This window comes from Scyliorhinus torazame, chromosome 4 (genome assembly GCF_047496885.1).
Source record: "Scyliorhinus torazame isolate Kashiwa2021f chromosome 4, sScyTor2.1, whole genome shotgun sequence".
NCBI lineage: Eukaryota > Metazoa > Chordata > Chondrichthyes > Carcharhiniformes > Scyliorhinidae > Scyliorhinus > Scyliorhinus torazame.
The window spans coordinates 56,593,079-56,616,000 of NC_092710.1; the positions used below are offsets into that span (position 1 = coordinate 56,593,079).

The 22,922-nt window shown below is 44.8% G+C and overlaps 1 protein-coding gene across 1 annotated transcript in view; it reads left to right on the forward strand.

The window, feature by feature from the left end:
* Nucleotides 1-21,649, forward strand: part of LOC140410229 (NACHT, LRR and PYD domains-containing protein 3-like) — a 37,882-nt gene extending 16,233 nt beyond the window's left edge. The window contains exons 5-12 of the mRNA XM_072498183.1: nt 105-271; nt 3,183-3,354; nt 3,453-3,518; nt 8,160-9,894; nt 20,234-20,320; nt 20,440-20,610; nt 20,720-20,887; nt 21,063-21,649. Coding sequence (XP_072354284.1) covers nt 105-271; nt 3,183-3,354; nt 3,453-3,518; nt 8,160-9,894; nt 20,234-20,320; nt 20,440-20,610; nt 20,720-20,887; nt 21,063-21,153 — 2,657 coding nt within the window. The 3' untranslated portion in view covers nt 21,154-21,649. The remainder of the gene's footprint in view (nt 1-104; nt 272-3,182; nt 3,355-3,452; nt 3,519-8,159; nt 9,895-20,233; nt 20,321-20,439; nt 20,611-20,719; nt 20,888-21,062) is intronic.
* The last annotated feature ends 1,273 nt before the right edge of the window (nt 21,650-22,922 follow it).

Genomic DNA, 22,922 nt, shown 5'->3' on the forward strand with positions numbered 1-22,922 from the left:
CGCTCATGGTTCTCAGGAGGCTTCAGTTGTTTCCTGTAAGAGGAAGTGTAACAATATGGACAGAAATTAATTGGCGTGTTTGGTTTCCTCCATTGTGCTCACAGATCCGAACTCCACTTTCATTGAATTCTTGACAAAGTGCGAGGATCACCAGCTGTTCCAGTTGACAAAATTCTACCGGGACAGACTAGAGCAGGCGATTGAGGAAGGGGTGGATGGACTCAGCTCATTGTTAACATACGAGAGGATTTTCAATGGTCAAGAACATCGGGTAAGTGAGAGCAACACAAGATGAGTTTGATTTCTTCATTACAGAACTTGCAGGATATGTTAACAAATGAGAATAAAATTCCAGGTTTGTCCAGACCATCTTCTGGCAGATCGATCAGTCAGGGGCTGCACTGTCAATGGAATTGTTGACCAATCAATCTCTGGTAATTAGTTTATCCCTGACCCAGCCATGAGGTGAGGAAAACTCCCGAGGTGGAGAGTTTTGAGAACCGTAGATCCAAAGCCACTAGCTCCTAGTACGCAAGCTTCACTCATCGTGCATGGTTGCAGCAGCATAGTGTTTATATTACTGGATTAGCAAATTAAGCATCTGAGCTCATAATTCTGATCTTAGACTTCACTGTGTCAGTTTGCGAATTTGAACAAAGTTATTTGATTAATATTGGATTATCATCACAACCCATCTGGTTCACTGAAACCCTTTAGGGAAGGAATCCTACTGGCCTTACTAAGGCTGGCATGTATGTGGCTCCAGACACACAGCAGTATGCTTAACTCTTCATTGCCCTCATAAATAACCTAGACAATAGGGCAAAACTGCTCCAAAAAGGTGTAATAAGAGTAACGTGGGTGTACCACCCAGTATTGGATTCAGTCACACGTCCCAGCCAATCTCACAAATCCTCACTCACATTTATGGACTTGAAACAAATTTGACTGAACTCATCCGACAGACTAGTCAAGCTAAAGCCTTTAATTGATAGAAATCTATGACGGTGACCATCGAACAACGTCCCGGACTCCTCTGATGCTATCTATGGGTATGCACATTCCAGGTGGATCCAGCAGAGATGGAAGACCAGTGGTATTATGTAGCCTGGGAGAGTCCTCAATATTGACTTTGGATGCAGTGAAGCCTCATGGCTTGAGGCCAAAGATGGACAAGAAAACCTCCTCTGTTTACCGTCATCCCTCAGTTGATGAAAATGGCCTCCTCCATTTTAATTCAAAATAGAACGGGCACAGAATTCAATTGAACTTTCCAAGGATTGTGGCTCTTGGCAGCTGAACCAACACGAGCAAAATCTTAACTTGGTGCTCACCCATCTAACTGTGGCAGATGTTTCTGGCCACGGCAGTATTGGAAAGAGTCCCTGCACAGTTCGAGATGAAGTACTGTCGTTTTCAGTTTTCCTGCCAGCTGGTTTCACAGCGGTGTAGGGTGGTTACAATGGGAATTCCCATTGGCAAGTGGGGGGAAGATAAAATCCCACCACCAGTGAATGGCACACGGCCGAGAAACACACAACTGGGGAACTGGAGAATCCCACCCACCATCTTCAAGTTGAGGATTGGGCCTGGTGTTGTGTGATTCTATCCTCACACTGAATGTGATAGATATGGAACAGATCAACTATCTTGAAACTGAAGGGCCAATGTCTGACTCCCGCCACGGTGTCACATCCCATTGTCCGCCATTGATCCCTGCAATCGTGCTCGTCATTGCATCACACAGGCCCACAGTCCTTCTGGGGGTGCGGGGCTGGGGTGAGCAATGATCATTCATGCACAGGTTGGCCCTGGCTCATATCATCCCCCCCACATCACCGGCATCCCACACACCACACTACCCATGCCCACAGGCAACCGGCACACCCTCTGCACCCAGCCAAGCCCATCCCTCACAACCTGAGGACAGAGGGCCGAGGCAGGTCGGACATCATTGAATATGTATTTATTGGTGACAGTGCTATGTACGTTAACTGTGCCCTAGCCCCTAACACTATCCTATGTGTTGCACCTTGCCACCTTAACTTTCTAACCTTACTTGCCCTAATGCTTCTTCTAGGTGGTTACCCCAGGCGACACTGGAGGCAGCCTGCTGCGCTACCCGCCCTGTGACCTGGGTCGTCCTCTGGAGAGAGCTGGCCTGGTGGACACATCAGTCTTCTGGGCGTCACAAGTGGCTTGGTACCACCCTGCTCTGCCCATTGCAGATGCGCCAGGAATGGGGGCGGAATTCAGAGGTGCTGCGATGTTCCGACACCTCCCCTGCGGGTGTCACTGGTATGGGCCCCATCCTGCTCCCTTGGGTGCCCGGTGTCCCCCGGGCTACTCCTTGGGATGGTGGTGTGGCTGGAGCGAGCTCCAGGCGCGCCTTGGTCACCTGGCGCTGCTAGTTCTGGAAGCCCTCTCTCGACTTGACCAGGGTCTCCATGCACACGGCCATGGAGCACTGGGACTGTGCCATATCCCTCTGGGACTGTGCCAAGTCTCGCACTGACTCTGCCACGTCCCTTTGGGACCCTGCCAGGTCCCTCTGTCTGGCTCAAGTCAGCCAGCATCAGGCCAATGCGCTCGATGCCTACAGCCCTTGGAGCCTGCTCTGCCATCTAATAACATTATGGCTGATCTGATCACAAGCTCAAATCTGCTTCCCGCCTCTCCCCGCTAGCTTGTCACCGTCTTGCTTACTGAGACCAGCTATCTCAGCCTCAAATAGTATTCAAAGATTCTGCTTCCACGACCATTTCAAGAAGAGAGTTCCAAAGATACACGACTGAGAGAAAAAAAATCGCCTCATCTCCTCAGGATTTCAAATGTGAGAAACAAGTGAATCATATTGTCAATCAGAAACGATGTCATGTTGGACACGAAGGGTCGAAGAAAACTAATCAACGTCAAATTATTGCAGCTTTTCAATGATTTCTCAATCTCATCTAATTATATTTCTAATTGCGAGTTTACTGTATTCACATTTACTTATCATTAATAACTGAAGCGAGACGTGAAGAGAATTTTCAATCCATGTTCACCATGGATCAGGACCCGGCCCAGTGACAGCTTCTTGTGAGCAAAACAAGTGGGAAACTCCATCAGGGAGCAGATCCTTTCCTTCCTCAGTGTTTATCTTTCACTTTGCTCTTCAATATATTCTTTACTATTTACAGAATGTCACTGAGCTGGTGGAGAAGGGAAACCGGGCAGACAGTTCCAAACTTCTCCTAAATCTGGTGATGGAGAAAGGATCTCGGGCTCAAAGGGTGATGTGGGAATCCTTTGTGAAAATGTGCCATGGGGTCCCAAAGCTGGATAAATTACTGAAAGAAATACAGGAACTTGGTACGGTAAAATCACAGTGAATTCAATTTCAGACTCAAAATTTCAGATTTACTGCAATATTACACAGATGATTTTATGGAAGTTACTTGTTTTAACAGGTTCTGATCCATTTGATTACATGAACATCGCACAAGGTTTATCCAAATTATCCAGTTGCCTGAAAGGTAAGCGATGAAATTCCAATTTCACTTCTGAGAATCGGAGTGGTGGATTGGAGACTTTGTGTAAGAGAGTGTCAAAATATGGGTAACAGAAAATTAGAGGCTTGGGTAAAAAGGGCTGAAATTGATGAGGATTTTTCATTGATTTGCAACTATTCTAGATTCTCCTCCCCAGCCACGTGTTTCTCGGCCACGAGCTATTCGCTAGCGGCGGGATTCTATTTTCACCCCACACCTCAAAGGGATTTCCCATTGATAACCACCCCATGCCGCCGTGAAACCCGCTGGCGGGCGGGCACTGCCAGTGGGAAAAGTGAATCACGACTAGCGGAGAAGGTCGGCTAAAGATTCGAATTACAATCCATATGAGGCGGAACTCTGTAACGTTCCCCTCTGATCCCTCAGATGATAGAATCCAATCCAGGAGATCACGTTATCCAGTTGTTAGCTAGATGCCTCTTACATTCTGCAAGAATATAAGAACTGGGAGTGTGAGTAGGCAATTCAATCCCTCACGTCAGCTCTGCTACTCAACACCAACATTGCTGATCTCATCTCATCCTCAACTCCACTTCCTCACCCGTTCTCCATAACTCTTCAACTATTACGAATTAAAAATCTGTCTATCCCCTCCTCCTTAAACTTACTTTAATGTCCCAGCATCCACCGCATTCTGGGATTGTGAATTCCACAGATTTATGACACTTTGAGAGAATAGAGAATTTTTCCTCATTTCTGTTTTAAATCTGCTACCCCTTATCCTAAAACTATGAAGTTTCATTCTAGATTGCCCCACAAGAGGAAACATCCGCTCTGCATCTACTTTGTCAATACCTTTTATCTTATTACATTCCTCAAATAGATCTCCCCTCACTCTTCTAATCTCTGAACAGTGTAGGCATAAACTGCTCAATCTCTCTTCATAAAACAACCCCCTCAGCTGTTCCAATCAGGTAATGATCTGGATCCCTCCTCAAGGTCTGCATCAACCACTGTAGCAGGAAATACATTCCAAAGGTTCATGGTTACCAGGAGGTAACGAAATGGCGAACATCCAGTCTATTCCGACAGTTGCATCGTTTAAACAGGTGTTTGTGATCCTCCACAATTTTATATACTAGAATAACCTATCAATACGGATTCTAACAACCATTGTGATATTTATGAGCTTGCCGTAGAATAGTTTATGTCTGTGCTGCTTCGAAGAAAATAAACCAAGATCTTTGAGATGGCCTGTGTAGCTGAGCTTCTCGAAGCTCGGAATCATTCCTGCAGCTCTCTTCTGGGGCCTCCCTACTGACACTATATCATCCGCCACAAAGGGGGTTACCAAAACTGTGCACTCTCTCCAGATGTAATCTGACTAGGAACCTGCACAGGCAATGCGTTGTATTTTATTTGATTGGCTCCATTAATACAACCGAATACCTTGTTAACTTTAGCTTCAGTTTTTCGGCATTGATCATGCACCTCAAGTGGTCTGTATACTCTAACACCAAGATCTTTTTTTTCTCTCAGCCTGCCTCAGAGTCGTTCCTGCAAATATTCAGTCTATTCAATATAGTTTTAACCACTATGTCTCAGATACATTCATCGTAATGAAACACTGTGTGCCGACATGTTCCCACTACTGTAGAACTTCAAAATGTGTTTCTTTTTACTGCCATCTACCATCTTATTCCTTGAATAAATATTGTTGGCATCTGTAAACCTAATGTACTCAGAACACCCGAGTACTGCTGCTCCTAGTTCATACGTTCAGCCTTGGCCTGCTCTTGAATATCAGACCGAATGGAGTAATGTGTCCAGGATTAATCCCTGGAGAAGAGTAGGGTGGGATTCTCCGATCCCCAGCCATGTATTGTTCGGTGTTGTGCCCTTTGCATGTGGCGGGATTCCCTCTTCACGTGGTTCTTTTCAGTGGGAATTCCAATTGAAGCCACCTCATGGCACTGGGACATCAATGCGCGGGGGTGCACTGCCAGCGGGAAAAGAGAATCCCAAAGCTAAGTACTGTGGATGCTTCAAATCTGAAATGAAAACAGAAAATGTTGGATGCAGAGAACAGGTCTGACAGCATCTGTGGAGAGAAGCAGAGTTAACAGGTGGGATTATCCAGTCCCTCAGTCACGTGTTTCTCAGCTGCGCGCCATTCTTTGGAGAACTTACGGAGGTGGGACATGCTCCCGTTGTCACTGGCGGGGAGGGTATAGACCATAAAAATGGCAGTCCACACGAGATTTTTGTTTGTTTTCCAGTGCCTCCCTATTTTGATACCAAAGGCCTGTTTTAAGCGGGTGAATAGGGTGATCTCTGGATTTATGTGGGCGGGTAAAACCCCGGGAGTAAAGAAAGTGCTATTGGAGCGTAGCCGGGGGTGGGGGGGGGGGGGCTTGGCACTGTCGAACTTTCGGAACTACTACTGGGTGGCAAATATAGCCATGATTAGGAAGTGGGTAATGGGGGGGCCCGGATGAGCAGGCTTTTTGCGGTGGAGGACAGGTGAGGGAGGTGTGCGGGAGGGCCCTCAAACCATGTCCACATTGGATTGGATTATTGTCACATGTACCGAGGTACAGTAAAAAGTATTTTTCTGAGAGCAGCTCAACAGATCATTGAGTACATGAAATGAACTGGAACTAAAAGAAAATACATAAAAGAAAATACATAATAGGGCAACACAAGGTATACAATGTAACTACATAAGCACCGGCATCGGATGAAGCATACAGGGTGTAGTGTTAATGAGGTCAGTCCATAAAAGGGTCATGTTCTGGCATGCCCGAAGTTCAGGGGATTCTGACAGGGATTTGCGGATGTCATGTCCAATGTACTGAAAGCGAGGGTGGCGCCGAATCCAGGGGTGGCAATTTTTGGGGTGTCGTATCCGGGAGTCTCGGGGCGAGAGAGGCTGACATTTTGGCCTTTGTCTCTTTGGTAGCCCGGAGACGGATATTGCTAGCATGGAGGGACTTGAAGTCCTCAAAATCAGGGGTATTGGTTAGCAACATGGCTGGGTTTCTTAGCCTTGAGAAAATTAAGTTCGCCCTGAGAGAATCAACGTTAGGGATCGTTCGGAGGTGGCAGCCGTTTATAGACTTCTTTGGAGAAAACTAAACTGTCAGCAGATTCAGTTCAATAAAGTGGGGGGGGGGAGGGGGGGAGTTAGGCTATTTTTCTGTCTAGATTAGGTGGTAACAATGGGAGATGGAGGGATGTGTTACGCACTGAACTATGTTTACATTTGTATTTGTATCATTTATTGTTATAAAACCATAAATGTCTTAATAAATTGTTTTTAAAAATAAATAAAAATTTTGTTGAAGATCTGATGTGAATTTCTAATGGTCTTTTCCCTTTCCCAGTAATCTTGAAGAACATCTCTTCGTGTCCCTTCCACAATCTTCCCAGTAACAGCTGTCAGGCTCGGAGGCCTGTCGTTCCGAAGCTCTGATTTATCCCATTTCACAGGAAAGAATGAGATGTCAGAAACCATTTTATAAATGAGAATATCTCCAGATGTTCACACAATTGAACCTGTAGAATAAATGTGAGGAAAAGGGAATATCCAGGGTTAATGGGGGACTAGTAGAATGTTTCCTAATGACGGTGAAATCGAGCACACTATATTCGAAGAATATTCCTTTAAATCAAGGCTTGTGATTGAACGCAATGTAAAAGCTAAAAAAAACATGCTTGTCAATTTCCCAGAACTACATTATAGAAAACAAGAAGCAAAATTAATTAAAGATTATAATTATTGATAAAAAGTTCAAATGAACTGTAAATGTTTATTGTTCTAAGATTACACCGTGAAATTGATCAACTTCTAGTTTAACCCATAACATGACTGGACAGTTATAAAAACACAATCAATTATATTGTGTGCAAGACTCCTGAAAGTTTGAAAGTTATTTCTGAAACACAATACAACAGGGGAAGGTAACTATACGAGTTCTCTGCCCGAAGGCAGATCGGGACGGCAGCTGAATGATCTCAACCATGGTTGGGCAATGAAGGGGCCCTGAATCCACCTCAGCCAGAACAGGAATCTAACGCCTTGCTGCTGCCACGCTCTTACCCACATGGAGCAGCCAGACAACTGAATCAATGGGCTCCCCAATAACTCGGATAACCTTGCAACAGTCTAATAGAATACTGGAACTCTCAGCATTGCTCTCACGGTTCACACACAATATCAAAGATAACGTTTTGAAGACAGGATAGAACAAGAGTGAGAATCCTGATCAATTGCAATCTCTCCCTCTCCCACTTAATATCCAATATCCCATTGACCACTTCTGTAGCAGACGGGCTTCACGAACGATTTCAGAAACTGATCGACTGGAACATCAACTTTCATCTCACCCTTGCAGATTCTCAATGGGGTGTCTATACTAAAGGCAGGTCAGAAAGTATTAACCAGAAAGAAAATATTACCTTTGTAAAGTCTCCACGTTCAGTAAATATTAGAAACAAGTGATGATTTGAAACCTTAATTCGGCATTGTTCATTTTCAAACAAAGATTCTGTGAACTAAGTTTTAATTTCTGGACAAACCTTGACTGAAACTAAAATTAATCTATCGATTGAGTAACAGGGTGCTATAGCACAACTAACATGTTCTGTCTGTTCTAATTGTAGATGTTCAACAGAAACACAAGGAGACACTCCGGGTACAAACTGAAACACTGAAAGTGAACACTATCCTGATAAAGGAGAAGGTTAAGATTTTCCAGCTGGTCGATCGATACGCTGAGCTAACGATCATTTCTACTGTTCGAGATCGGATACTTGTAGAACATGAACTGCTGGCAAGAGGCCGAGACCATGAAGAGTGGAGAGAGAAAGATCTCCAGAGAGAACTGGAAAAAATCCAAACTAATCAATTGTTCCAGAGCAGCTTTTCCGAGAGAAATTCCAAATCTGGGAGTTCAGCAGTAGTGAGTGGAGTCCCGGGAATTGGAAAAACAACAATGGTACAAAAGATTGTTTATGACTGGGCCACTGGGAAAATATACCCAAACTTTCAATTTGTTTTCAGTTTTAAATTCCGGGATTTGAACACTATTGATTGTAGAATAAACCTGAGGAATCTGATACTGGATCAGTATCCTTACTTTGGGAATGTTCTGGGAGAGCTCTGGAAGAACCCAGAGGGATTGCTGTTTATATTCGATGGTTTGGATGAATTCAAGGTCGGGATTGATTTTGCTGACAATCGGAGAAATACAGAACCTCTGTCCATGTGCACAGATCCCGAATGCTGGTGTGAAGTGTCTGACATTGTGTACAGTTTAATACAGCACAAGCTGCTCCCAGGATGTTCAGTGCTAGTGACCAGCCGCCCCACTGAATTACATTTATTGGAAAAGGCTGAGATCAGTGTCTGGGCTGAAATCCTGGGATTTGTTGGTGATGAACGGAAGGAATATTTCAACAAGTTTTTTGAAGATCAGACGGTGGCAGAAGCTGTTTTCAAACATGTGGAGGAGAACGAGATCCTGTACACCATGTGCTACAACCCTTCCTACTGCTGGATCCTCGGTCTGTCACTGGGTCCCTTCTTTACACAAAGAGACAGGAAACAGCAGCAAGTTCCCAAGACCATCACCCAACTATATTCCTACTATATTTATAACATTCTGAAAAACCATGGCCGGGAGATTGAAAGCCCCCGCGATGTGTTACTGAAGCTTGGTAAGATGGCCTTCACAGGAGTCTCCGAGAAGAAGATTGTGTTTAGAAATGGAGATTTGATCGATTACAATCTGCAACCTTCCCAGTTCCTGTCTGGATTCCTGATGGAACTTTTGGAGAGAGATGATTCTGTCCAGAGTGTGGTTTACACATTCCCACACCTCACCATCCAAGAGTTTGTAGCTGCGCTCGCACAATTCCTGACTCCAGATCCCAGGGATATCGGGAAACTCCTCCGTGAAGCCCACAGCGAGGAAGATGGGAGATTTGAGATATTTCTCCGTTTTGTTGTTGGTCTCTCCTCCCCACAGGCAGCTCGGCCCCTGGAGCAGTTTCTGGGTCCATTTCATCAAACAACCTGTCGAGTGATTGACTGGGTGAAGGAGAAGGTTGAAGGACAGATCGGAAAGAGAGAATCCATAACTAGTAAAGTGAATGTCCTAAACACATTGCACTATCTATTTGAGTTACAGAATAAAGCACTGGCCCAGGCCACAGTTGGATCAATAGAAACAATTATATTTTATGGATTTGTACTGACTCCAATTGACTGTATGGTCCTGTCTCATGTCATTGAACTCTCGGAGACAATAAAACACCTCGATCTTCGTTACAGCTACATTCAGTATGAAGGACTCCAGCGGCTGGGCCCCGTCCTACACAAATGCCAAGGGCTGAGGTAATTCTTTTGCCACCCACAGCAATAATTGTAAAACAGTAATAGTTGTGTTGTTCATCTATAATGAAGTAACAACAAGTCAGTTGAAGCAGAGTGGATTAACAAGAATATAAATAATAATAAGAGGATTGGCATTGGAGAATATAAAACAGATCCTAGTGGGCAAATAGGGATTGTTCAATCTTCATTGAATCATCATTAATAAGGCTGAAGAGCAAATGTAAATGTAAACACATAAGCCAATGCTGTGGAAAACCACTGTAAGCTACTTTCCATTATTTCAGCTAGAATCAGGACTGAAATTTAATCAACATTTAAGCCAACATCTGTAGTGTTGAGGAGGTTGATTCTTGCTTTTGGAATATTGGGGAAATGGGAATTTTCTTCAGCTGTAAACTTTTAGAATTGTACATTCTCCTGAACATTAATTCAAAAATAATCTTCAGGAGCGTAATCTTGCCAGTAAAACTGTTCAATTCTCTGGAATTTGGGGATTAATCCCTGGAGTTCAGGCACACACCAGCCGTTGCTCGGTCTTTCACACTCCTATGTAAACCAGCGAACCCCAAAATTCCCCAATTACTTTCCATTGTGTTTGCGACCCTGTTCAGTGAGTGAAATTCCAAACGTTTCCAAAAACGTTGCAATTTCGTTCCACAAATTTTACTTTGGGAGCCACAAAAACTCAAGATAGGCAAACATTTTAAGGTAGTTTATTAATAAACATTTTTGACTCTCAGGTGATCTTATCGAAAGACCTTGAAGGCTTTGTCCATCTCACCATTTGTAGTCCCAATGCTTCAGATAATGCCCAGACTATCAAATTCAATTCTCTTTAAAAAAATAAGTTTCTAGGCAAGGACACAAATATCTCCAAGAGGAATCTGTTAATTTAAATAGTCTCATCTACACTTTCCTTTCACTGGAATGTACATTAATACCAAATTAACTGAATTGCACCCAATGGGAATTATTCCAATTCCCATTTGATGTTGCCTCTCTTTTTTCACCAACTCTATTTACTTGAACTATTTTCCACATGTCTGCAGCTGATGCTGGACTGAACTTCCTTGCAGGTCAATCGACTGTAGAGAGAGACAGGTCTTCACTTTGAACCTTTAGATAGAGTTTATCAGGTAAGAGAGAGATCAGGGTTTTGTCCCTCCAGCCTCTTGATTAAAACCAAAACTAAAAGCAAAAAAAAAAACAGTTTCACAGAGTAAGAAACATTACAGAGAAAACACTGACCAATCAGCACGATCCATGGAAAAGACCCGGGAATCCAAAACAGCCTTTTTGCCGACAGACAAGTCCTTCAAGATGTGTCATCGTTGATGTCAGAGCAACAGCGCAGCCTGCTGGTGGTTCGTTTTTCTTTCAAATTAAGTGAAATCCATCTTAAAGGCATATGTTTCAGTAATTGGCCAGGTACAAAAATTATAAAAGCCTAAACAGAAGAAAATAAAGGGGAGACACAGGGAAAAAAGGGTTTAAACAGAAGGATCCTGACATACCTCCCCTGCTCCCCATCCCCCCACCGCCTCCAAAAGAATTAAACCTCTGGGCATGGACATTTCATTATGAGGTGTGCAAGGCATACAACACCCACTGTTTTTGAAAACTCACCACTATTCTTAGAAGTCCCCCTATACCAAAAAGGGCTGACATTCTAAATAGTGATCAGGGATTCTCACTCCCCGACTCCGATGCAAGCTTCAGTGGGTGCTATTCAGGTCAAACTATATTTTCAAGTTATCCCCCGGTATAACCCATACCTTCACCGAAGATTTCATCTACTTACCACTTAGTAGCATCGATCCTGGGTCCCGCATTGCTAAGTAAGTAAAGTAGACTTTGGAATAACCACTATTTCAGGTTAAAACTTTTAAGTTATTTTATTATTATATATTTTTTCTCTTTTTAAAAGATGCAATCACCGTCTTTACAGAAAAGTAAAAAGATCTTGCTTCTGGATCCTTCTGGTTGGTTGAAGGGACCCTCAGGCCCAACTTGACAATCAATCTTCTTTAAAGTCTGGTCTTCTTTAGATGTATTCGCTGTTTTAGCTCGGCTGCTATGCCCTGTCCATTTCCCATGGCCGAGCTGATTGTAATCTGAGTCTAGCTGCTTGTTCCTCCTCTGCTTCTCTCTCTCTCCCTCTGAGCTCTGGTTCTGGATCTGGATCTGAATCTGAATAGTTCCTGCCCTGGTCTCGAGGTTTATATTTGCTTTCTAACAATTATGTTTTTTTGATGTTATTGTAAAGTAACTCTTATTTTCTTTGATTGTAAAAAGGAGCTTTTGATCTAACCCTTTTAATCCAACTAAGTATTCATTTTGACATGACTTCATCTCATAGATCTGACTACATTGTGTCCTTTGTGGTGTTCAAAATGCTTTGGTTTCAATAGGTGTTACTTTTAATTCCTGTCATTTCTATAGTTTTATTTTCCAATTGTGTCCTCAACTCAATTTTGACTTTGATTTTGGCTTTGAATTAAGTTTCTCGTAGACTGATAGCCTCCAGTTTTCTTTAATTTACCTGGTATTATCAAATTTTCACACCTAGAATCTCATCCTTTCTTTTCCAGATCCTTACTAAGATAGTTACTTTCAATGAAGGTGTGAGCCATTGTCTTTGGCTTCATTCAAAATCCTGTTTGCTCAGCCTGCTTGACCAAGGCTATCTGCATTTTATAATCCTTCCCTGGCAGCTGCTGTCAACCCTTTGTGGGATCTTTCCCTGTATCCTCTCATGTTTCTCTCAGACCAGATATTGCCAGACTTCCATGTTTCAAATGACACATCTTTCCATATTATCAATTGCACCACACATGCCCAGTTAAACCAGCCGCATTATACAAGCCCCTCTCCTCGTTTCTACATTAGTAATGAGTCATCTTTTAAACACATGACAAAGTATGTACAAACACATTGGGTGGAATTCTCCCTCCTGCCGCACCAGATTTCTGGTGAGGAGCATCCCTGGGATTCTTCAGCCGGCCAATGAGGTTTCCCATTGTGGGCAGCCCCACGCCGCCGGGAAATCACTGGGCTGCCGGCGCAATGGAAAATCCCGACAGCGGAGAATTCAGCTCATTATCTTTTCCAGGAATACGTACAGGTTTAACAACAAGCTGTTGCAATAACAAACTCCAATACAATAGTCTTTCGTTCCATGTTTTAAATGTCTCTATCAATGCAAGTGGTTAATGGTTTGGAAGAGTCCAGAGTGGTCAGCACTGATTCACCCTCCAACATGGCCTTTGATCTCCCAGAAGCTGCTTGGCGTTCCGTGGACCATAACGGTTTTGTTTGTCTCTGCAACATGACCAACATTCCTCCTCAATCTCTAACTGAGCCAGTCTCTGTGGTTGTAGTTGGGACGGTGTGGTTTTAGTGGTTCAAAGTTTCGTATATCCACATCATGAGTAATTAACAGCGTGCCCCCTGGGTTTCCTTACAACCCCACCCATGCTTCTTTGGCACCTGTACGATATCTGTCTCTGTCTGTCCCTCATGTATTACTATCTGTGTTTTGAACTTTAATAGGAGTGCGTGATCAATCTATGATTGGTCGAGGCTGACATCATCAGTTTCAATTGATATCCCGAGGCTCATGGTCATCTATTTATATCATTTCCCATAGTCCTCTTACTGGCGCTTTCAGGTAACACCATCCCTCTCATCCAAATCTGATCCTGTCAAGGTTAGTTTGTCCTCGCTGTGATCAAAGAATAGATCTAACCAGTTTTGTTTTTTTTGCTTTTCATTTGGATCAGAGCGTCATGTCTTTTCTCTGAGGTAACCCTCCCTCTTTTCCTGAGTGCTCCAGGATGTTGGGGCCGGTTCCCTGCTGCTTGGGGGGGAGGAGGGCTGGCCTCCCTCCCAGGGCGCCGCCCCTCCAGGGAGTGCACTGATGGCCCCCTCTTCTCTTGGACTGGGTTCCCCCCCCCCCACTTCCGGCTGGGATCTGATGATATCTTTCACAACCTCAGCCATTGTGTTGTGGGTATCCCCCTTAGATCTGGTGTTCTCGGGTTTTTTATTCCCCTGCTATTTTTCTTTGAAGCTGTGAGTATGATGTGACTCTATTATTGACTATATTCTGCTTTGGTGCAGACAGATCTTGTATCCGTGGAGGGAACTTGTTGGGGGTGCTGTTCCCAACTCATCCAGTTTTATTTGTGCCTATGCTTGCAATGATTTCTGTTATGGCTTTTTTACTCTTTCTTCTTTTGCTTTGATGCGATAATTGTTAAAACTTGAAAACTTCAACAAAAACACATTTTTTTAGATACAAGGAGTTCCTAAGTCACACAACACCCTGAGAGAAAAAGTAATCTATTCTTGTTAGTTCCTTCATCCAAATCTTCATCCTTCATCCAAGGGCAGCACGGTAGCATTGTGGATAGCACAATTGCTTCACAACTCCAGGGTCCCAGGTTCGATTCTGGCTTGGGTCACTGTCTGTGCGGAGTCTGCACATCCTCCCCGTGTGTGCGTGGGTTTCCTCCGGGTGCTCCGGTTTCCTCCCACAGTCCAAAGATGTGCAGGTTAGGTGGATTGGCCATGATAAATTGCCCTCAGTGTCCAAAATTGCCCTTAGTGTTGGGTGGGGTTACTGGGTTATGGGGATAGGGTGGAGGTGTTGACCTTGGGTGAGGTGCTCTTTCCAAGAGCCGGTGCAGACTCGATGGGCCGAATGGCCTCCTCCGCACTGTAAATTCTATGACTTCACTTTCTATCCACTATTGGGCTATCTGTAGGCAACTCTTAATACTGCGGTTGATCTTTTTTTCTATCTTATCTCCATTAATATAAGGCTGGATTCCTCCACCCCGCCGCCACAAGAACGCCACGGGCGAGAGGCGGACAATGAAGAAGTCCATTGACCTTGGGCGGGATTTTCTGTCGCCAGGCGGAAGCGGCCGGAGAATCCTGTTCATTGATTCTGTTTTGCAGCCCGAGGTCCCAGGTTCGATCCCGGCCCTGGGTCACTGTCCGTGTGGAGTTTGCACATTCTCCCCGTCTTTGCGTGGGTTTCACCCCCAAAAGATGTGGATTGGCTGAGCTAAATTGACCCTTAATTGGAAAAAAAAAAATAATTGGATATTCAAAATTTATTTTTTTTAAAGATTCTGTTTTGCCGTTGGTAGGACCATTTTATTCTACTTTTCAATGTTTTCCTTTGATAAGTTCCTTGAATTGAGTAAACCCTTTTCAATTTAAGAAGATTTCAAAAGAGGGGGGAGGAGATAGAAAAACAGCAAGAGCCGAGAGTCAGAGTGGTTCCTCACCTCTGTGGCAACTGCCAACCCCCACATGGGTGACCGCCCTGTCCTCGGCCACACCAGTCACCCCCAGGGCCTGTTCCTTGAAGGACGTGAGGATTCTTGTGGCACCCTACCGTCAGTCTGAGCCCTCTCCCGGCGATAGTGGGAGAGCTTTTCCTGAGAAGGCACAGAGAGGGCATCGTTAGCCACACGCGTGGTTCACTGTGGTGGGGAGGGGATGAAGGAAGGGTTGGAGGGGTTGAAGGGAGAGGGGGTGAAGGAAGAGTTGGGGGTTGCATGGAGAGTTGGGGGCGTTGATGCTTACACGGGGGCAGAATGGTTTTGGAGGGGCGGGGGGAAGAGTTGGTGTCTACTCACTTGTGCTGCCCAGTGTAGGACATTGCCCTTTTGCAGCACTGAAGGCCAGTCCTCAAGGTCACACTCCTGGAGCTTACAGCCGCCGCCACCTCGCCCCAGGCAGCACTGTGGCTGCCCCTCCAGGACCCTTGGGGGAACATGACAACTCTCCTGGCCTGCATTGCGTCTCAGAGCCTCCCCATATCTGCGCCCTTTGAAAGAGAGGGAGCTGAGAGCTCGAACAGATTTAAAAAGAGTGGGAACCGAGAGTCAGCGCTGATATATAAAAAGTGCGGGAGCTGAGAGTCAGAGCTGAGATTGAGCTAGAGCGGAACCTGAGATTCAGAGCTGAGATCCAAAAAGAGCGGGAGCCGAGATTCCGAGTGGAGATTTAAAAAAAGCAGGCGCCGAGAGTCGGAGCGGAGATTTACAAAGAGCAGAGATTGAAAAGGAGCTGGGACTGAGAATCATGGCGGAGATTTAAAATGAGCGGGAGCTGAGTGTCAGCCCTGCAATCTAAAAAGAGCTGGAGCTGAGAGAGTGGAGATTCAAGTGAGCGGGAGCTGGGAGTCAGCAGAGATTTAGATAGAGCTGGAGCTGAGAGAGTGGAGATTCAAGTGAGCGGGAGCTGGGAGTCAGCAGAGATTTAGATAGAGCTGGAGCTGAGAGAGTGGAGATTCAAGTGAGCGGGAGCTGGGAGTCAGCAGAGATTTAGATAGAGCAGGAGCTGAGAGAGTGGAGATTCAAGTGAGCGGGAGCTGGGAGTCAGCAGAGATTTAGATAGAGCTGGAGCTGAGAGAGTGGAGATTCAAGTGAGCGGGAGCTGGGAGTCAGCAGAGATTTAGATAGAGCTGGAGCTGAGAGAGTGGAGATTCAAGTGAGCGGGAGCTGGGAGTCAGCAGAGATTTAGATAGAGCTGGAGCTGAGAGAGTGGAGATTCAAGTGAGCGGGAGCTGGGAGTCAGCAGAGATTTAGATAGAGCAGGAGCTGAGGCTCAGAACGGAGATATGTAAAGAGTGAGAACCGAGAGACAGAGTAACGATTTAACAAGTGTGTTAGCTGAAAGTTAGAGCAGAGTTTTAAAAAGAGCGGAAGCAGAGATTTAGTAATAGCGGCAGCTGTGAGTCGAAGCAGAGATTTTAAAAATGTGGGATCTGAGAATCAGACTTTTTAAAATGGCGGGGGCTGAGAGTCAGAGCGGAGATTTCAAAGGAGCTGAGGCTGAGAGAATAGAGATTGAAAAAGAGCGGGAGCTGAGTGTCAGAGTAGAATTTAAAAAGGAGCAGGGGGGTGAGAGTCAGAGAGGAGATTAAAAATGAACGACAGCTGGCTGGCACGGCGGCGCAGTGGTTAGCACTGATGCCTTACAACGCCGAGGTCCCAGGCCCGATCCCGGCCCTGGGTCATTGTCCGTGTGGAGTTTGCACATTCTCCCCGTGTCTGCATGAGTCTCACCCCCACACCCAAAAGATGTGCAGGGCAGGTGGATTGGGCATGCTAAAACTGCCCCTTAATTGGGAATAAAATATTGGATACTCTAAATTTATTTAAAAGAAAGAACGGCAACTGAGAGTCAGAGCGGAGTTTTAGAAACATTGGAGCTGAGAGTCAGAGAGGAGTGTTAAAAAGTGTGGGAGCTAACAGTCAGAGCAGAGATTTAAAAAGAGCGGGAGCTGAGAGCCGAAGCGAAGATTTAAGACGTGCAGGAGCGGAGAATCAGAGAGGACTTTTATTAATGGCGGGAGCAGAGAGTCAGAGCGGATATTTATAAAGAGCTGGAGCAGAGACTCAGATCCGAGATTGAAAAAGAGCAGGAGCTGAGAGTCAGAGTAGAGTTTAAAAAAGAACAACAGCTGAAAGTCCGAGGGGAGATTTAAAAAGAGCAGGAGCTGAGAGTCAGCGAGATGATTGAAAAAGAGCGGGAGCCAAGAGTCAGAGTGTGATTTAAAAAGAGTGGGAGCTGTGAGTCAACGAGAAGATTGAAAAGGAGCAAGAGCTGTGATTCAGAGGGGAGTTTTAAAAAGAGCGGGAACTGAGAGTCAGCAAGGAGATTGAAAAAGAATGGGGCCTGAGAGTCGGAGAGGAGATTTAAGTAGAGTGGGAGCCGAGAGTCAGAGCAAAGATTTAACAAGTGCGGGAGCTGTGAGTCAGCGCATATTTCAAAAGAGCGGGAGCTAAAAGTTAGAGCGGAGTTTTAAAAAGAGCTGGAGCTGAGAGTCAGAGCGGAGATTAAAATGAGCTGGAGCTGAGAGTCAGAGCGGATATTGAAATAGAGCGGGAGCTGAGAGTCAGAGCGGAGATTAAAATGAGCTGGAGCTGAGAGTCAGAGCGGAGATTAAAATGAGCTGGAGCTGAGAGTCAGAGTGGATATTGAAATAGAGCGGGAGCTGAGAGTCAGAGCAGAGATTAAAATGAGCTGGAGCTGAGAGTCAGAGCGGATATTGAAATCGAGCGGGAGCTGAGTGTCAAAGTACAGTTTTTTAAAAAACGGTGGCTGAGAATCAGAAAGGAGTTTAAAAAAGAATGGCAGCTAAGAGTCAAAGCGGAGAATTAAAAAGAGTGGGAGCTGAGATTCAGAGAGAGCTTTTAAAAACTGGGAGCTGATTCAGCGGAGATTTAAAAAGAACGGGAGCTGAGGATCAGAGAGGCCTTTTAAAAACGGCAGGAGCTAAGAGTCAATAAGGAGATTGAAAAAGAGCGGGAGCTGAGGGTTAGGACGGAGATTCAGAAAGAGCGGGAGCTGAGTGTCAGAGCGGAGATTTAAAAAGAGCGGGAGCTGAGTGAGAAGAGGCCTTTTAACAACGGCAGAAGGTGAGAGTCAGAGCGGAGATTTAAAAGGAATGGGAGCTGAGAGTCAGAGCGAGCTTTTAAAAACAGTGGGAAGTAAGTCAGCGGAGATTTAAAAAGAGCGGGAGCTGAAAGTCTGAGAGGCCTTTTAAAAATAGCAAAAGCTGAGTGTCAGAACGGAGATTTAAAAAGAGTGGGAGCTGAGGGTCAGGCCAGAGATTCAGAAAGAGCGGGGACTGAAAGTCAAGGAGGAGATTTCCGAAGAACGGGACCTGAGATTCAGTGCGGAGATTTAAAAAGAACGGGAGCCAAGAGGCAGTGTTGAGATTTCCTAAGAGCGGGAGCTGACTGTCTGTGTGGAAGTATAAAAAGAGCGGGAGCCGAGAGTCAGCACTGTGATTTAAAAAGAGCGATAGCAGAGAGTTAGCCCTGAGATTTCAAAAGAGCTGGAAATGAGAGAGTGGAGGTTTAAAAAGAGCGGGAGCCCAGTCAAGAGTGGAGAATTAAAGAGTGTGAGCTGAGAGACAGCAGAGGTATAAAACGAGGAGGAGCTGAAAGTCAATGAGATTGAAAAAGAGCGGGAGCTGAGGGACAGCCGTAAAAATAAAATCCAACAGGTTAACTAATGTCCTTTAGGAAAGGAAGGAAATCTGCCATTCTTACCTGTTCTTATCTACATGTGACTCCAGATCCATAGAAAGCCACTCAGTTGTTTAAAACCACTACAAAGTCAATAAAAAGGAAAGAAACAGGACAGACCGCCCAGCATCGACCCAAGCACATCCTGCCCTGTTGACCCTGCAAAGTCCTCCTTACTAATAACTAGGGGCTTGTGCCAAAATTATCTATTATCATCCCTGTCCATCACAGAGAAATGTGGTTAATTTCCTCAATGGATTTGTAAGCGGGGAGAGGGATGGCAGGGGGATGCGAGGGGGTTGAGTATATAATTTATCAGACAACCTTCCTACCCTCTCCGATCTGTTAGTAACTTTATGCTTTAACATGTGGCGCCTCACCTTGCCCAGCTGCCTTTGGCTTACTTGAGCTCCTTAACTGACCAATTATGGGCCACTAACTGTTCTGCCAAGGGTCAGTTTTCAGGCTGGTGGGGCATCAGACACAGAAAATGCCCGTAAATCAACCGTGTTCATGTGTTGGGTGTGAAGGTGGGGAAAGTGTCTCTATCAGCCACTCCCCCCCCCCCCCCCCCCCCCAAACAAAAATACCCCAGAATCTCCAGTCTCTGCAGTCCTCTCTTCCCTGCCAACACACTCTTGATCAACATCTCCCACTCCCCTTTGGCAATTCCGCTGGGCCTCACCTTCCTGCCATGAAACCCCCACACTCATTTGGTCCTGGGATGCTGAAACCTGGATCCCACGGTCTATGTGCAGTCCAATTGGTGTCCACAGCAGATATTGGCACTGCAGGGATGATGGAACCTCTGGCCGAATTAGCTATCTGTGGCAGGAGTTGATCTTAATGGAGGGGTAGAAGTTCAATTTCCAGTCAATTAAAGCTTGTTGGAACATGCGATCGCTGCGGGGAAGGTAGTGTTCTCAGCTGCGAAATCCTTCAGTCCAAAGATGTGCAGGTTAGGTGGATTGGTCATCCTAAATTGCATCTTCATGTCAAAAAGGTTAGGTGGGGTTACGGGGATAAGGTGGAGGTGTGGGCTTAAGGAGGGTGCTCTTTCCAAGGGCTGGTGCAGACTCGGTGGGCCGAATGTCCTCCTTCTGCACTGTAAATCCTATGATCATGTAAAAATTACAACTCTCCGCATGACAAGAAGGAAAGCTCCACCATTATAAAAACCCTGACTCAAGACTTTTTAAAAATGTTTCATCTAATACCCAATGGAAAAAATATATATCAGATCCTGAGCTGGATTTAGTTATTTCTCTCTTCCTTTTCAGACTTGGAAGAAATGAACTGGGTGATTCAGGAGTGAAACTGGTGTCTGCCGCTCTAAGGAATCCAGACTGTAAAATACAGGAACTTGAGTAAGTACCAGAGTGTGTAAGATTGTGATTAAAATACTGTGAATCAATATTGCTATCAGGGATAATAATCCCCAAAGATTTATTTTGATTCCTATCATTTCCCTTGTTCTCAACCACAGGCTGAAGAATAACGCTCTCACAGATTCTTGCGTTGAAGATCTTGCCTCTGCTCTCAGTACAAACTGGTCACTGACAGTTCTCAACCTGGGTAGCAATAAATTGGGAGATTCAGGGGTGAAAAAACTGTTGGTGGCTCTTAGGAACCCTGACTGTAACATACAAGAACTGGGGTAAGCACCAGACTCAGATATTCTACTTGCAATTCTGAATATTACACTGTATCTTATCAGGAATAGCGTTATAAATAAACACTATCATTTTTTATCCTCTGATTCCCAGGCTGGAATCTATCGGTCTCACAGATCATTGTGCCCAGGATCTTGCCTCCGCTTTCAGTGAAAACAAGTCACTGACATTTCTGAACCTGAAATCAAACTTCTTGACAGACCAATCTGTCCCTGCTTTCTGCCAGTTTATACTGACTTGCAAGAGTCTGGAGCAGATCCAGTGAGTTTTCAGTGCTGAATTTTAAAATTATAAATAACAGATGCAGGAGATAAATAACAGATGCAGAAGATACAATCACTTTGAGGTGTAATGTTTGTTATTGTTCTTGAAATATCACCCAATCTCGATTTTATTTCACCGTTGTTCATTCTGTTTATTTCTTCATTAATTTCAGTCTGGGGCAGAATCATTTCAGCTTACAAGGAAAGAGACATCTAGAGTCGCTGCAGGAATCCAGACTCAACCTAAAGTTGAAGTTGACATGATAAATTTGGTCAAAGAGCAATATGCTTTGAATGTTGAGTGCAACAGTGGAACTACAACGCAGTAAATGGACTGTAAACATACCGGATAAAAGCAAATGACTGGGAATGCTGGAATCTGAAACAAATGTAGAAAATACTGGGAGATCTCAGCAGGTCTGAGAGCATCTGGAGACCTACCAGAGTCCACAAACGGAACCACTGCAGGCCTTCATCATTCAAGTGGAGGGAAGATACTTTGATATTTTATGTCATGTGACACTGCCTGATGAATTATTGATTTATTCATGGTACTAATCGAATGCATAGCTGAAGAGTGAAATTATTAAGTGTCTTGACTGTGAGGATACAGTCATTGTTTCAGATAATGGGTTAACTATTGAACTCTAGTGTGTTGACTGTGGAAATTTAGACATTGTTTTAGTGAATGTTTCATACAATTAATTGACTTGTGTTTCAGTGTATTCAGCAATAAAAATGTATCAACTATCTATGGTAAGCGGTGGTGTGAGAAACCTATTTTCATGAGACTGTGCACATAGACGCTGAGCTAACTTTGATGGACACCAGTCAATCTTAAGTAATGGCCAATATTTGATTAATAAATCATCCCCTAAGTAACAGATGTCCATTTGAACAAACCAGGAGCTCTCAGCTGAGAATTAGATAACAATGAGAGTAAATGAGGGATTAGACCACAGATAAGGGGCAAGATTCTCCGCAGCCTCGCTCCGAAATCTCGTTTGGTGCAGGGGTGTAGAACTGAAGTCCCTGACCAAATCGGGCACGGCGATTCTCCAGGCCTCGAAGAATCGCGCATCCGCGAATTACGCCGCCCGGTGGGACCGAGTATCAACAACAAACACAATATTAATAGATCGATGTATTCAAATTGACCAAGATATGGATGCTAAGATTCGTGCTCTCCAGACCGGGCTACAGCCTAAAGATTTATCATTTCAGTCAACATCGAATGCTCTACCAAATTCAAATGCTCCACGGGAGCTGAAACCAGTATGGGGAAAATGCCACAATTGTGGAAAGGACAGGCATTGGGCCAGGTCATGCCGGGCGAAACCACAGGGGCGTCAGGGATATGACTCTATGCACAGAGAGCCATATAGAACATAGAACATCACAGCGCAGTACAGGCCCTTCGGCCCTCGATGTTGCGCCGACCTGTGAAACTACTCTAAAGCCCATCTACACTATTCCATTATCATCCATATGTTTATCCAATGACCATTTGAATGCCCTTAGTGTTGGCGAGTCCACTACTGTTGCAGGCAGGGCATTCCACGCCCTTACTACTCTCTGAATAAAGAACCTACCTCTGACATCTGTCCGATATCTATCTCCCCTCAATTTAAAGCTATGTCCCCTCGTGCGAGACATCACCATCTGAGGAAAAAGGCTCTCACTGTCCACCCTATCTACTCCTCTGATCATCTTGTATGCCTCAATTAATTCACCTCTTAGCCTTCTCTCTAACGAAAACAGCTTCAAGTCCCTCAGCCTTCCCTCCATACCAGGCAACATCCTGGTAAATCTCTCTGCACCCTTTCCAATGCTTCCACGTCCTTCCTATAATGCGGCGACCAGAACTGCATGCAATACTCCAAATGCGGCCGCACCAGAGTTTTGTACAGCTGCAACATGACCTCATGGCTCCGAAACTCAATCCCTCTACCAATAAAAGCTAACACACCGTACGCCTTCTAAACAACCCTCTCAACCTGGGTGGCAACTTTCAGGGATCTATGTACATGGAC